The sequence below is a fragment of the Prionailurus viverrinus genome, chromosome A1 (assembly GCF_022837055.1).
Source record: "Prionailurus viverrinus isolate Anna chromosome A1, UM_Priviv_1.0, whole genome shotgun sequence".
Taxonomy (NCBI): domain Eukaryota; kingdom Metazoa; phylum Chordata; class Mammalia; order Carnivora; family Felidae; genus Prionailurus; species Prionailurus viverrinus.
Window position 1 is genome coordinate 196,356,223 of NC_062561.1, and position 16,546 is coordinate 196,372,768.

The window sequence follows — 16,546 nt, forward strand, 5'->3', positions numbered from 1 at the left end:
GTACTAGACACAACATTCTGCTCCATTCTTCTAACACCAGACGCGGCATTCCACTTCATTCATTACCGACACCACACACTAATTCTCCTCCAGTCACCCTTACAATAAATGCAACATTCTGTTCCTTTCACTGCTAACACCAGACCTCACATTCTGCTTAATTCACTTTTAACACTAGACATAATGTTCTGCTTCATTTACAATTAACGCCAGACACCACATACTCCTCCAGTCACCCATTCGTGAGGTACAACATTCTGTTGCCTTCACTATGAATGCTTGATGCCTCATTCTGCTTTACTCTCTTTTAATGCCTAGACACTGCATTCTACTCCGTTCACTACTATCGTTTGTGCCGCGTTCTGCCTTAATCACTCAACAGCAGACAAAACACTCAGCTCCACCGTTAATGCCAGACTCCATGTTTGGCTCCCTTCAGCCTTATGCTAAATGCAACACTGCACCATTTCCGATTAAGGCCTCACTTAGCATTCTGTTTTGATATAGAAAGGTTGGAAGACCATACAATGAGCGCTTGAATACCCTTCACCTGGATTCCAACTGTTATCATCTTGCCACATTTACTTTAGCTCTCTCTATACACAGGTAGGTGGGTAGGTAGGTAGGTAGGTGGGTAGGTAGGTAGGTTGGTGGGTAGGTAGATAGGTGGGTGGGTAGGTAGGTAGGTGGGTAGGTAGGTAGGTGGGTAGGTAGGTAGGTGGGTGGGTAGGTAGGTGGGTAGGTAGGTAGGTGGGTGGGTAGGTAGGTGGGTAGGTAGGTAGGTTGGTGGGTAGGTAGGTAGGTGGGTGGGTAGGTAGGTAGGTGGGTGGGTAGGTAGGTGGGTAGGTAGGTAGGTGGGTAGGTAGGTAGGTGGGTAGGTAGGTAGGTGGGTAAGTAGATAGGTAGATGGGTAGGTAGGTAGGTGGGTAGGTAAGTAAGTAGACAAATCTTTGCTGTGTCATTTGATGATTACACACATCATGATAAGCTATCTCTAAGTAAGGAAGAAGGATCATGATACTTGTCACACCTGAAAAAATTAGCATTAATTCAATAATAATTATATTTATATAAATTATATATATTTACCAATTTTATATCAATAATTATTGAATTAGAAATAATTCTGTAGTGTCATCTAATACAGAAACTTTATCTAAATTTCCCCAGTTGTCAAAAAGCATCATCAGTAAATATGGCGAGGGATCCAATCACGGATCCAATAAAGATTCATGTTGTTCATGGTTTCTCTTTTAATCTAGAACATTCTCCCTACTGTCGTTTGGTTCTATGACCAAACTGTTCTACTGTTCTACTAACTCTCAATGTGAGAGAAGACATTCTGCTTCATTTGCCATCCACAGTAGACACCACTGTCTCCTCTCTTCACTCTTACACAAAGCTCCCTAATCTGCGCTTTGCGCTATTAACACCAAACTTTGCATTCTGCTCGATTCACCATAGATGCTTGAGACCAAATTCCGTTTCCTGTTACCACTTGACAACACACTGTGCTCTGTGCAACTGTAACAGCAGATATATCTGCTTTCTTTTCCTTATGTTAGACTCAACATCCTGCTCCACTGTCTATTCATAGTCGATGCCACATTGTCTTTCACTTATAATTTACACTAGACTCAACATTCTGTTCCACTCACTGTAAACACCAGACTCAGTATTTGACTCCATTTGCTATTATAGTAATACTCAACTTCACATTATTCCCCCATTCACTTTTTTTAAAGCATAAAATTCAGTGACTATATATTCACAAAGGTGCACATCCTCACCACTATCTAATTCTAGGACATTTTCATCACCCCAAAAAGAAACCCCTGTGTTCATCAACAGTCATTCTTCATTCCGCCCTCTGACCAGCCTCTGGCAAACACTACTCCACTTTTTACTTCTGTGAATTTGCTTCTTCTAGACGTTTCATATAAATGGAATAAGATAAAACGTGCACTTTCACTTAGCATAAAGTTTTCAAGATCCATCTGTGTTGTACATTCTACCAGTTTTTCTTTCTCTTTGGTGGCTGAATAATATTTCCCTTGTATGGGTCTATCATATTTTGCTTATCTATTCATCGGCTGAGGGATGTTTGGGTTATTTCCACTTTTTGGCTATTTTAAATAATGCTACTATGAACCTCCACGTACAAGTTTTGTGTAAACAAATATTTTCAACCCTCACAGGGTGTATACCTAGGAGTAGAATTGTTGGGTCATGTGGCAACTATATGCTTAACTTTCTTAGGAACTGCCAAACTATTTTCCAAAGTGGCTACACCATGTGATAATCTCCCCAGGGTTCCAATTTCTCCACTTCCTCACCAATGCTTATTATCATCTGTCTTTTGGATTACAGACACCTTAGTGGACGTGAGGTTGTATCTCACTGTAGTTTTGGTTTGTGTTTTCCTAATAATAATGTTGAGCATCTTTTCATGTGCTTATTGGCCTATTCTAGATCTTAGGAGAAATGTCTATTCAAATCTTGTGCCCAGTTTATAATAGAGGTATTTCTTTTTGTTGTTGAGCTGTAGCAGTTCTTTGTGCATTGTGGATTTTAATCCCTTATCGTATATGTGATTTGCAAATATCTTCTCCTAATTTGGGGGTTATCTTTTCACTTGATTGGTAGGATCCATTATACACTAAAGGTTTTAATTTTGATGAAGTAAAATGTATCTATTTTTTCTTTTGTTGGTTGGCCTTTGCTATCATATTTAAGAAACTAATGCCTAATCCAAAGTCACAAAGATTTCTATCTATGTTTTTTTCTAAGAGTTTTATAGTTTAACCCTAAATTTAGGTTTTAGTCCGTTTTGATTTTTTCATATGGTGTAGGGGAGGGATATCACTCTTTTTCATGTGGATACCCAGTTTTTACAGCACCATTTGTTGGGAAGACTATCTTTTTCCCTCCGTTGAATTTACATCCTTGTCAAAAAGCCATCGACCATAAACGTATGGGTTTATTTCCAGACCCTCGGTTCTGTTCCGTTGATCTGTGTATGCATCCTTATGCCAGTACCACACAGTTGATTACTGTTGCTTTGTGGTTAGTTTTAAAATTGGGAAGTGTGAGTCCCCCACCTTGGTCCTTTTTAAAGATTGGTTTGGCTATTCCGGGTCCCTTGCCTTTCCATTGGAATCTGAATATGAATTTTAAGCTCAGTTTTGTCAATTTCTGCAACAACAATAAAAAAGGAAGTGAGACTGAAAATGCACTGAGTCTGGAGATGAATTTGGAGAGTATTGCCATCTTAACGATATCAAGTCTTCCAGTCTATAAACAACAGATGTCTTCTCATTGATTTAGGTCATTCCACTGCCTTCTAGACTGCTTAGTTTCTGATGAGACATCTCGTTCCTCAGAATCACAGTGCAGCTCTTTCTGCCCACAGGTCTTGTCCCCATGCTTTAATAATCTCGAGCTGCCTCCCCCAACTTAAAAGTATATAATCAATCTAACGAGGAATCAGCTGTTATTCTTATTGAGGATCTCTTGTACATGATGAGTTGCATCTCTCTTGTGGCTTTCAAGATTCTTTGTCTTCTGACAGTTTGATTGTGAAGTGTGCAGGTGTGGATCCCTTTGAGTTTATTTTGCTTGAAGTTCATGAACTTCTTAGATGTGTACATTAGTGTTTTTCTTCAAATTTGGGGAATTTTTGGCCATTACTTCAAATATTCTTTCTGCTTCTTTCTCTCCTCTCCTTCAGGCACACTCATTAGACACATGTTAGTATACTTAATGGTTCCTCACAGATCTCTGAGTTTCTTTTCATTCTTCTTCATTCTGTCCCTCAGACAAGATAACCTCAAGCTCATGGAATCTTTCTTCTGTCTGCTCAAATATGCTATTTATCCTCTCTAGTGAACTCCTCAGTTCAGCTATTTAATTTTCAACTCCAGAATTCCTATTTTGTTCTTTTTATCATTTCTATCTCATGTTCTATGTGGTTAGATTTTGTTCTCATGCTTTTCCTTAGTCGTTTATACTAAAGGTTTAAGCTAAAGATTTCCTTTAGCTCTTAGAACATGCTGAAAATAACTGATTTAAAGCTTTGATTAAGTCCAACATTTGGGCTTCCCCAGGGGCAGCTTCTTTTGACCACCTTTTTTTTTTTTTCCTATGGATGGACCTGTCTTAGTCAATTCAGGCTGCTGTAACAAAGTACCAGAGACTGGGTGGCTTATAAATAACAGAAATGTATTTCTCTCAGTTCTGGAGCCTGGAAGTCTGGTGCCAGCATGGCAGGGCTCTGGTGAGGACCTTCGTCCAGTTGCAAACTGCCAGCTTATTATTATATCCTCACATGGTGGAAAGAGATCTAGCTATCTGGCCTCTTTTGAAAAAGTCACTAATCCCTTTACGAGGGCTCCATTCTTATGATCTAATTACTTCCCAAAGGCCACACCTCCAAATACCATCACATTAGAATTAGGATTTCAACCTATGACAGGGAGACGGGACACAAACATCTAGTCCACTGCAAGGCTAGCCTTTATTTCTTTGCGTATCTTATAATTTAGGGTTGAAAATTACACACTTAACATAATGTGATGTGGCATCTGTGGAAATCAGATTGCGCTTCCTCCTCAGGATTTGTTGTTTTTGCTGTTTGTTTAGTAACTTTTGTGAACCAATTCTGTAACATCTGTATTCTTTGTTGTGTGGGGCCACTGAAGTCTCTGCTCAGTTAGCTTGGCCATTACCTAAAATTGGACAGAAATTTCCTTAAATGCCTGGAACCTATAAATCTCCTGGCCTTTTCCTAGGGGCTGTACATATATATTCGAACACACCTTCATCACTCAGCCAGGCAGTTTACAGTTTTGCCTTACCCTTCACTTGCAGCTTGCTCAGTGTGTCAAGGTTAGCCAGAGTTGAGAGCTAAGGGGCCTTCCCAGTCAGGTCTTCCCTGAGTACCCACACAGGCCTGTGCATGCACACAGATTCCCATGTATATGTCAGAGCTTTTTCTAAAGCTCCCGTGGACATCGCATTCCCAGATTTTCCTTTTAAGCTTTTTGATCAACCTATTGTTTACCTGAACTGTTACCTACTACCTCAGGAGGATGTGATGTTCAACAATTGCCACTGACTCTTTTCAACAAATGCCCCCAGGGAAAAGGCCGTTCACACTGAGCCAGTTCCAAGTCAGCTCAAATAAAAGACTGCCTAGTGAGTGAGGTCTTTCAGTGAACCACAAGACAGGTCAAATAATGACAGTTCTCTGGGAATGAAGCTTTAAAGAACCTCTAACTCTGTTCTGCCCCGGCCACTGATTGCCTGGATACTGGTTTTCACTGTGCTTGCAGGCTGTTGGTTTTCAAGTCTAGCACACAGCTGGGAATAGGAGGATGCGAATATGGCAAGTTGAAACACCACAAGGCCCCAAGAAAAATAAATACACATGTCCACACAAAAACTTGTACATAGATGTTCATAGCAGCATTATTCATAATAGCCAAAAGGTAGACACAACCCTAATGTCCATCAGCTGATGACTGGATCAACAAAACGTAGTATATCCATACAAGGAGATATTATTTGGCCATAAAAAAGAATGAAATATGCTACAACATGGATGAATCTTGAAAACATTATGCTAAGTAAAAGGAGCTAGTCATAAAAGACCACATGGTGTATGATTCCATTTATATGAAACGTCCAGAAGGGGGAAATCTGTAGAAACAAAAAGTAGATTAATGGTTGCTTAGGACTGGGGGGAGAGGACTTGGAGGAATAGGGAAAAGAATGATGGCTAAAAGGTATTACGTTTCTTTTAGAGGTGCTGAAAATATTCCAAAAGTGACCGTGATGATGGTTGCACATATCTGGAATGTATTAAAAACGATTGAAATACACACTGTAAGCGTGTAATATCTCAATGAAGCTGTTTTCTTTTTTTTTTTTTTAATGCCACCAAGTTTGATGCTCTTGCTGGCATTCAGCTGACTTTTTAAATGCTTTCAAGATTGCTGTTAGCCTTTGGTTAAGAGGGCTTCTGAGAAAGTTGATTCTGACCATTTTTGCTGTTGTCCTTGTTGCTTTTATAGAGGAGAGTGTTTTTGAAGATCTTACTCTGTCGCTTTTGCTAACATCCTCTGTTTACTTTTAATGTTAGGTACACCGTTCTGTTCCTATCACCCTTAGCTAAACACAACATTCCGTTTCGCTCAGTGATGATGCTCGATACACCATCCTCCTCTCTCCTCTCTCTAGTACTCGTCTAGGTACCATATTTTATTTTCTCCAATGTTTCATGCCGTCTTCCTGATGCATTTTTCTTCTCTTTTCTTCTGCACCTTCCTAATACCCCAGCTGAGGAAGGGGATAGCAGTGGGTAATGGCAGAGTTACTGAGAAGCAGAAATACTGAGATATTTCATTCTCCTCTGCCCTCACCCTCCTGTGTTCGTTCCCATCCCCACTCCAGGTGTCCTATGTGAAAGCCATTGACATTTGGATGGCGGTGTGCCTGCTCTTCGTGTTCTCAGCCCTGCTTGAGTATGCCGCTGTCAACTTTGTGTCTCGGCAGCACAAAGAGCTGCTCCGATTCAGGAGGAAGCGAAGACATCACAAGGTAGGCCTTTGGATCACTGCCTAAGGAGGGACAGCTGGTGATAAACACAAGAGTTTCAGGCAGCCTTGTCTCATGACAGTTGTTTCGCTGGACCATCCTTCTCAGGGGGTAAGGCAGACACAAAATAGGGATTAAACTCCTGGAAGCCCTAACTTCCCCTCCCATAAACAATGCCTTGATTGAGTCTGTGGGCAAGTTATTCTTCTAATCGTAATAACAGTATAGAAATTATCAGGTTACACCTGAAGACAGAACTGATGGAACACTGATGGGGTTACGATTATAACTAGCTGTGACCTTGAAGCTTGGCAGGCTAAAAGATGCATTATTTCCAGGGGTTTGGTTTCAGATGGAATTGCACCACAAAAAGTTAAGATCTTTGAGTAGAACGTCCAGGTGCCAGGCCTTTGCTTCCTACTTCCAAGAAAGGGGCATCGAGCAAAATGCTCCCCCAAAGTGGGTTCTCTCACTTTATGACAGCTTGAATAAAGAAATACTTGGCAGGCCATCTCTGCAAAGTCACCAGCCTCTGCCAACTCAGAGACTGTGTCCCAAAACCAGCAAAGGCCATTGGGGAGTGTGCAGTCTCTGGGAGCAAACTGGCTGCATACCTTGGTCTAGAACTACTTTTCCAAAAGAAGTTTCCCATGGAGATCAGAAAACCTACTTTTCTCTCCAGCCTCATCTTTACACTGCTTTCGCCTTTTTTCTCTGAGCACCAACCACCCTAGTTTTTCCCTAGTTGCTCAAGCATTTACATGGGACTTGTTCTCTCCGGAAATGCCCTCCCAGCGCACTTTGCTTAATGTTAACCAAGCGCTCACTTTCCAGCTCTCAGCCGAGGCATCTTCCCCGAAACCTGAGTCAAAGTCAAGGTCCTGTATTGAAGTTCTCATGCAACAGTCGAGTATGGCAGCACAGATTGTATCCTACACGGGCCCCTAGGCCACGAGGCACTTTTCTCTGAAGTCCTGCCTCAGTATGGACTGAACAAATGGACAAATGAATAAACTAAAGAACCAAGAAGAGCCTTTCCAGTCAGAGAGCCTACCACGAAGTTTTTCCAGCAACAGATTAGGGCGAACACTATGAGCTGTCAGGCCACACCACAAACCTGCCGCACACCAAGGCCCTCCAAGTTTCAGACTGACCCACTTCGAATAGCTGTCTACTCAGCTACAATGTGCTGTGGCAGAGGACTCTGTTTCTTTATCACTGTTTGGTATGTGACTTCAAGCTAGCCTTTTTCTGGGCCCGTTTTCTCCACCTGTAAAATGGACCAAATTGGCACAATTGGGGACTGTGGTCAGGACTAAATCAGATTACAAAGCAGCTTTAAGTTTTTGTTCCTGCCACACAAATGCCAGGGAATAATGATTACACATGCACAGGTTTCCATCAGTATGTTTCTTGAACATCAGCAATCTGATTCAATTAACTTCTAGCAGGTTACCATAGGCAGGAGGTAGACGTTTCAAGACAGAAGATGTCCGTGGGAGTTAAGGTATAACCACCCTTTTAACTCCACATTAGAAGAGAAAACTGTCTTACGTGCAGTAAGCCAGACAGGATTTCTTTCTTTCTTTCTTTTTTTTAAGTTTATTTATATTGAGAAAGAAAGTGAGCCTGAGCAGGGAAGGGGCAGAGAGAGAGAGGGAACAAAATCCCAAGCAGGCTCCATACAATCAGCACAGAGCCCAATGCAGGGCTCAAACCCACAGACTGTGAGATTCTGACCTGGGCCAAAATCAAGAGTCAGACACTTAACCAACTGAGCCACTGAGGCACCCCAATAGGATTTCTTTAAAGACCTCTAGTCTTAGTCCTTACTGCTCATTGGATACTGAGCCCCTGACTATTACAAGCAAGAACTGGCCAAACACAACTATCTTTGGAATTTATTATTTTTCCTGGCTAACTGCTTTTTGCATTTTCCTCTGCTAAAAGAGGGTTAATACATTTGTTGAAGAGACACTTATTTGGGGAGACTATGTCTGAAATATTTGACTAGCTCCAGGCCACTAGACTATGCATGGCACAACCCCAGGGGGCACTATGCGCATAGACTAAAATGTAAATGGAGCCCCCTGCAGATATGTAGCATGACAGGCCTGGAGGACCTCCAAAGGCTGCCTCTGCTCTCACCAAATCCTTACCAGTTGTACACACTAGAGGAAGACAAAACTTTCTCTTGGGTCGGGGGAAGTGTAAATAAAGCCACAATCAGATTTGATCAGATAACCCTGCTCAGTTCCTTCCTCATTCTCTCACAGCTTGTTAGTGCTAGAAGAGCCTTAGAGGGCATCTTGTCCACTCTTCCCATGCAAATGACAACAGTGAGGAGGGGCAAAGTGATCACTAGGATCACAGAGGCACTGGTGGCAAAAGCAGGGTAGGTGCTGAAGGTCCCATGGCTTTTCTCAAAAATACTGACCACACACAGTATTCATCAATGGTTTCCATCCCGAAGTGGATAAAATAGCCCTGTATTTATTAGATGACAAATAAGAACTAAGACTTACCCAAAGGCAGAGGTCAAAAACCAGTAGCCAGAGATCAAATTCAACATGCAACTGTCCCTAATTTCACTAGCAGTGTCTTAAAAGTCTAGAATAAGGGGCCAGCATTTAAAAATCACACTTCTATCTTCAGTCAAAAAGTCACAGCCTCTGATCCCACTGCAGTCCCATCCCACCTCATACTGGGGCACAGGAACTGCCGTTAGGTAGGGAACACATTCTCCACTTTGCCACGGTCCCTTCTGACCAGAGATTTTTTTCAGCTCTGGTTCATTTCTTCCCTTACATTTCTCCTGCGTGGCCCCTGTGTGTGGTTGAATCAGTGTGACCTTGTTCCTAAGGCCTCTGAAATTGACTCAAATGTCAGAAACTACAAGGATACAGAACTGGGCTCACCATAGAGCAGCGCTTCCTCTGGAGTAATCCCCTCTGGATGTGGCTTGTACGTTGGCAATGTACGAGCCTGGGCTGCAGAAACCTCCCTTCAGCCGGATGTTTGCAGAGGGGGTTTTCAGCCCCAGATGGTGAGTGAAAAGGAGCTAGCTCCATGCCTGAGTTTCTCAGAGCCTGTGATCTTGGCCGGGCTCCTCAACTCCCACCATCCTCCCATGTTACCTCATTTGTTGGGCACAAAGCATCTGGTCCTCAAATTCCCTGGCTGGCCTCATTAGTCAGATTATTAGGAAACCTGCGAGCCCGGCTGGGCAGACACACTCCCAACCTCCCTGGGTTCTAGATCACACCTGCTGGATTTCCCCTGCTCCATCCCCAAGCTTTCATTTCCTGCCATCTGCTGGGGAGAACAGGAATAGCAAGCATTTCTCCAGTCATTCCCAGGGAATTTCCTTTCTCCGGGCTACAATGTGAAATTGATGATCATCTAACTAGATGGGGCCTCCAGGCCACACCTCCACCCCTTCCACTCCTATGTTTAATTGATGAGGAAGGCAGAGAATAATTTGCCCAAAGCTGTATATAAAATTAATTTGGTGCTTCCCCTGCATAACTAGAGCCCAGTGAGAAAACACTTTCAAGCACCCTATCCTGCGTCAAGGGCAGATTTACACTGATAAGCAATAGAGTTGGGTATCCCTTCCAGGCACTGGGTCCAGTAATTTGGCCAGTTCCCCCAACTCCTTTCCTTGGCCCTGGCACAAACACCCTATAGTCAGCCGCCCTACTCACAGACAAAAATTTATTGAGATCTATTTGCTAGGCACTATACATGTTCTTTCCCCATTTCCGCAGTGAGGGTGTTGGACCAGTTTCATCCATTTGCCAAAGATTTCTTGAGCATTTTTCATGTCTCAAATCCTCCTAAGTGCTAGGAATAAAATCCCATTTAAAAAAGGGCGGGGGAGCACCTGGGTGGCTCAGGCGGTTAAGCATCTGACTTCGGCTCAGGTCATGATCTCACAGTTTGTGGGTCTGAGCCCCGCATCAGGCTCTGTGCTGACAGTTCAGAGCCTGGAGCCTGCTTCGGATTCTGTGTCTCCCTCTCTCTCTTCTCCTCCCCTGCTTGCGCTCTCTCTGTCTCTCAAAAATAAATAAATGTTAAAAATTTTTTTTAAAAAAAAGGGAAGCTAGGAGTAGTGAAGCTATACTGGTAAACATTTACTTATTCAACAAATATTTGCTGAGTTTTGAGCTTATGTTCAGGAACTCTTCATTTGTTCAGTGTTGCAGGTACAATGAACATGAATAAGACTGCCTTCATGGAGCTTAGAGTCTAATGGGAGGACAGACATTAATCAAGAGCTTTAAAAAAATAGAGAGGGATGGGGCGCCTGGGTGGCTCAGTTGGTTAAGCATGCAACTTCAACTCAGGTCATGATCTCACGGTTTGTGAGTTCGAGCTCTGCGTCAGGCTCTGTGCTGACAACTCAGAGCCTGGAGCCTGCTTCAGATCCCGTCTCCCTCCCTCTGCCCCTCCCCTCCTCGCACTCCATCTCTATCAAAAATAAATAAACATTAAAAAAAAATTTTTTTAAATAGAGAGGGATGTACAGGGAGCTATGGAGCACACAGCAGGGACACCTAGTCTATCCTTGCCCTCAGGGAAGGCTTCTGAGTCAGACATTAGTTCAGTGGAAGAGGAGTCAGGAGGAGAGGTGGGGGTAGGAGTATGTTCCAAGGAAGAGAGAACAACTTGAGCAGAGGCCCAGAGTTAAAAAGAAGGAACATGACCCTTTTGAATATATGTAAACATTTCAGGGTCACTGGTGTACAGAATGCCAGATGGAGGATGGTGCAAGATGAGATGACGCTGGAGAGGCAGGCAGGGATCAGGTCATCTTCAGCCTTGTTTCCCATGCAAGGATTTTAATCATCCTGAAGCCAGTGGCAGCCCATTAAAAAGTTCAAGTGAGGGACGCCTGGGTGGCTCAGTCGGTTGAGTAAGCGTCTGACTTTGGCTCAGGTCAAACTCTCATGGTTTGTGAGTTCCAGCCCCACACCAGGCCCTGTGTGGACAGCTCGGAGCCTGAAGCCTGCTTCAGCTTCTGTGTCTTCCTCTCTCTCTGCCCTCCCTGGCTCGCACTCTCCCTCTATCAGAAATACATATTTTTACAAAACAGCTCAAGCGAAAGATGACCAATCAGATCTGTGTTATGACAACTCAGGTGGCTTGGGAGGGCCAGACCGGAGGCGGTAGGAAGACCGGGCTGGAAGTCATCGCAACAAGCTTGTCTGGTGGCCCACGCGAGCTTGGCAAGAGCTGAGCCGGACAGGGGTTCTTATGCTGTGTTTCCTGCTGTCTGTCAGCCCTGTCCTGCACAGGAACAAACAGAAGATAGACTTTCTTCTCTAGAAGCCCTCACTACCTAGGAGGGCAACGTGAGCTGGTAAAAATTCCCCAGAGCCACACGCTGAATCAACAGCTCCGCTGAGACTCTCAGTGCCACCACGGAGCTCACACGGGAAGATAACGAAGCCAGACATGATGCAAGCGGACAACAGTGTCTCCATGAGTCAGATCAGGAAAAGATCCCCGTGAGCTGGGAAAGGGAGAAATTAGAAGAATAAGGGCAGCAGGCATGTTGGTGGTGAGCATAAGGCAGGGAGGGAGAAATGCACAAGGGATGGCTGGCAAAGGGCAACCCAACTGGCAGGTGTGCAAAGCAGAAGGTAAGGGGAGGGGCAAAAGCCTGTAAGGTAAGTTGGAGCCAATTGATGAAGGGCTTTGAACAATAATTGAACCCGGAGGTATGTCTGAGGTCACAACTGCCAGGGATGTGGGAACATGGAGGCAGAAAGGAGCTGCGGCTTCCCCGGCTTGTGAAAAGGAAGTAAGGCTCTTGCTGTCTCCTGGGCCATTTGCCCCCCTCCCCCCAACCCACTCGAGGAAACATCACCTGGGGGGTGGGGTGGGTAAAGAGGGCAAGGAGGCAACAGAGGCAAAGCAGGGGATCTCTCCAAATTGTCTCCTCGATTTCTAACCAAACAGCATTCAGAGTATCTGCTCATCTGTAATCTCTGATGGTCAAAAGAACCTTTTGATGTAGCGGGGTGAATCTTCTCCCCCACTTATAGGAAAATATGAAATAAAAAACCCCGAGACTCAAATAAAGAAGTGACTTGCCTCAGGTCACACAGCCAGCAAGTGACAGAGCCAAGACTTGAACACAGGTGCCAGACTCTATGCCACATTCCTATCCCCTGGTTTGTATCTGTTTCAGCAAGCAAGCGGCGCCCCTCTATAAGGCATTACTCCCCAGCCAGCCTGAAAGCCTTCAGAAACCTGGAATGGTAGAGTCCAAGAGGCAGGGAGAACCAGATGGGTGAGGCCAGGCCCCCAGGGGAGTGCCTTGCAGGGAGGGTGCCCAGCCCCTGTCTTATTTTAAGTAGAGCCCCATGCTGAATCTGTTCCAGGAGGATGAGGCCGGAGAAGGCCGCTTCAACTTCTCTGCTTATGGGATGGGCCCAGCCTGTCTGCAGGCCAAGGATGGCATCTCAGTCAAAGGCGCCAATAACAACAATACCACCAACCCCCCTCCCGCACCGTCTAAGTCCCCAGAGGAGATGCGAAAACTCTTCATCCAGAGGGCCAAGAAGATTGACAAAATATCCCGCATTGGCTTCCCCATGGCCTTCCTCATCTTCAACATGTTCTACTGGATCATCTACAAGATTGTCCGCAGGGAGGACGTCCACAACCAGTGACGGGTCTGGGATGGGGCGGGAGTGGGGGAGGCTGGGAGAAGGCAGAATGGAAATAGCACAGGAATCTGAGAGCCTAAGGAAGAGAAGGGGAAGAGAGGGAGGGGGCACACATATACAACTCCCTCTTTCTCTGAAAAATGTGCAATAGCAAAATGCAGTGATGCATGAATCTTAGAATGTGGCACTATCTATTTAACCTCGGGTGGGCTGGTGGGGGGGGGGAGGGGCTTTTCTAATACAGGAGCAGAGGGGTCGGGAGGAAGGGGAGGGGTGGGTGGGGGTTAGGGAGTGAGGAAAAACAGCTTTCAAAAACTTGAGTCCATGGGCTGTGCAGTTTTCCTATTTGGAAGGAGAGTGCAGTCTGCCCCAGAGCAGAAGGAAAGCCATGTAATATATGATATATATTCATGCTTAATATTAATGCAAAATCACAAGAACAAAGGATTTGTTTCTTAACCTATCAGCCTAGTAACTGCTTAAGTTTTTCAAGTCACAGAAGTGATGGACAATTTTTCCCAGAGTGGAAACAGTCACAAATAAGCTTTTGCTCTGGTGTGTGTCCTATACCATGGCCTTCCAAATGCCATGCCTGTTTTCACACTGGCCTGGGTGGACACATGCCAAAAAGGCAGTCCACCTCTGCTTCAAGAGGGTTGTGCAGCCTGGGCATGGGCAGTGGAAATGGGGCAAAGTGGAGAGAAGAGAGGGAATGACTAAGGAGATGGGGCATTTTCAGAGGCCCAAGGATTGATAATCAAGAGAACTGCACCTCAATCCTCACGTCTCAAGGCTAAGGACCACACCTGCCCCTCTCTGAGCCCCTCTCGCTTCTGTGCTTCAACGCCCACCCCACTTACCCTCCACTGCCACCCAGAAATGGCTGCCATGGTTTCTCATTATATTGCCAATATGCAATCTTTTTTATGGTGACAAAAAAAAGTAATAATTTCAAGAAATAATATGCAGATAGACTGAGTATAAACCGATGCACTTTTTTCAAATGTCTATTTTTTTGGAGAGTCTCTTTGGAATTGCAAGTGGGTATATATTTGGGAAGGTAGGGTCAGTGGGATGAAATGGACTTCTTACAGAGCGGTTCTACAGAGTGAAGTTTTAAGAGGTGAAAGGGTAGTAATGAGGCTGCCACAGCTGAGATATATACGGGTGGAAAGAGATGGTATGTTTAGAAAGTCTGTTCATTATATTTTGACATTTCCTATGCCACAACGAATGTGGGAAGCATGGGGAGATGACCCCATTATATTTTTATAAGTCTTTTGTTTGTTTTCCTTTTTGGTGCTTTGCTTAGCTTTAACATTTAGGCAAGTTAGACAAATATTTCTTTCCCTCTAACTCTGATGTGCCAGAACTATCCTAGGTTGGCTAGGGCACTCCAGGGGAAAAAAAAAAAAAAAAAAAAAGGAGAGGGATTAGGAAATGAATCGTGAAGGGTGGGGGACCCTGCTGAAGGACACAGAGGCTCACAGTTGGGAAGTCTGCAATGTGGACCATGGGATTAAAGACGGGAGTTGCTCCAGCAGCCTCTGTCCTCTCTGCCAACAACGCCACGCCTGTAATGATGGCACGACTCTCTGGGGCATGCTTCCCACTGTGGCCTGTGACCAGGGTCCTGGGGTACATTTCTTTGCACTTCAGTGTCTTGGCTTTGAATCAAAGTAGCGGTAGATGGTGGGACACAGTGGCCAATCGGTTTGCCCTGAGGCTTGGGGTTTTACATGTGTCTTTCAAGTATCCCCAGTGTGGGGCAGGAGAGAGGGGAGATGTTGGGAGCCTAACTCTTCCCTAAAGCCCCTTCTTCCGGAGAAACTTCTCCCATTTCCTGTGGCACAATTGCTAATACCTCTAGAAGCCCTCCCCACACACCCACCCCCCCACCCCAGAAAAGCAAGTCAAGACAATGATCTAAGGTGTTTAGGTAAAGAAAATGCACTAAGCAGCCAAAAAAAGGATCTGGCTTTGAGGCTTGAATGATCAAACTGTTTACATCCAGGTTCAAGGTTTGTAAGTCATTGCCTTCCTTTCTCTTGGCCTGTGTAGACCAGGAAGTTAAATTGTATTCTAGCCTTGGATGATGTGGGATGGAACCCGGCTCCTGAGGGATGGGAGCCATGTGGGTAGGAATCTCTCTTCTAAGACTATCCTGTTATCCTTTTCCCAACCACAAACTGTCTAAAGGAGGAAAAGGGAACCAGAGGGATTTGAACAAGTACAACCAGTTCAAGACTGGAACATCAGTGTTTGAACTGCTATCGGCACTATGTTCACTTTATTTAAGGGAGGGAATCCTCAGCCCTGCAGTGATGCGTGAGTCGCTGGAGAGGCTATTTGCCCCTTTTACTAGCATTTTACTCACTTTATTTAAGGGGAAAATCATTGTTTTCATAAGAAAAAATTTAAGAAGCCCTTTTCCCTAGTTCGCTCATGACGGGACTAAATTCAGAACATCTTGAAGTCTAGGTGATCGGGCAGCGAAGGCATCAGGCCTCTATCAGGGACTAAAGACAGTATCAATTGTTCCAAGGCATTCTGCCTCTGCTTGAATGGCAATATCTACAGATTTCAAACTGGGCTCCTTGTATGAGGTGTCTGGAATCTCTCCGAAACAAAGACATCACTGGGCTGTTTGCCCAACCTCTGCTGGGTCCTTGAACTTCTGCCACCATATTCAACCAGTGGCCCCACTGGGAATGGCCAGGTCTAGTTGACAAGATCTAGCAGACAATAGAATCATCCTTTTGAGACACAGAGGGGGAATGTCGCTGAAATCTTCTCTCCGACTGTTCCAAATTTGGTATCCCTCATAGAGAATAAGTGTGAGTGAATGCATTACAGCAGTGAAAGGAAGAACCTGAATTTTAGTCCTAGCACTAATATGTTGGGGAAACTTGGATAAACGCTTTAGCTTTAGCTCCTCTACAAACACAGTGGGGAAAGGGGTATAAACCTCTAACCCCTTCTAGCTCTAACTGTTCTGTGTGCTTGAACCGATCTATGGGAAGTTTACACAACGAAAGGCTTAATGCCGCTTTCATTTCCGAACCCTCTCAATAGATCTAGATAGATCCACACATACATGGATCCACACAATCCTCATGGCCTTTCTTCTTTGGGAAATTTGTGGAATCGTTTTTCCTTTCGCTCCACTTTATCAAAGATGAGCAGTGGCGGGAAAAGAACGTCCATCATTGTAAAGTCAAAAATACCCTCATGAATTAGAATGGAGCATGCTCAAAGAGAAGGCATTG

At 44.5% G+C, this 16,546-nt stretch overlaps 1 protein-coding gene across 2 annotated transcripts in view; it reads left to right on the forward strand.

Annotated features, from left to right (window-relative positions):
- GLRA1 (glycine receptor alpha 1) overlaps window positions 1-13,280 on the forward strand; it is an 81,673-nt gene extending 68,393 nt beyond the window's left edge. Inside the window, exons 8-9 of one of the 2 annotated variants that reach the window (XM_047849023.1) lie at window positions 6,454-6,600; window positions 12,966-13,280. In XM_047849023.1, coding sequence (XP_047704979.1) covers window positions 6,454-6,600; window positions 12,966-13,280 — 462 coding nt within the window. The remainder of the gene's footprint in view (window positions 1-6,453; window positions 6,601-12,965) is intronic. The other variant, XM_047849032.1, reaches the window with a different exon arrangement.
- The last annotated feature ends 3,266 nt before the right edge of the window (window positions 13,281-16,546 follow it).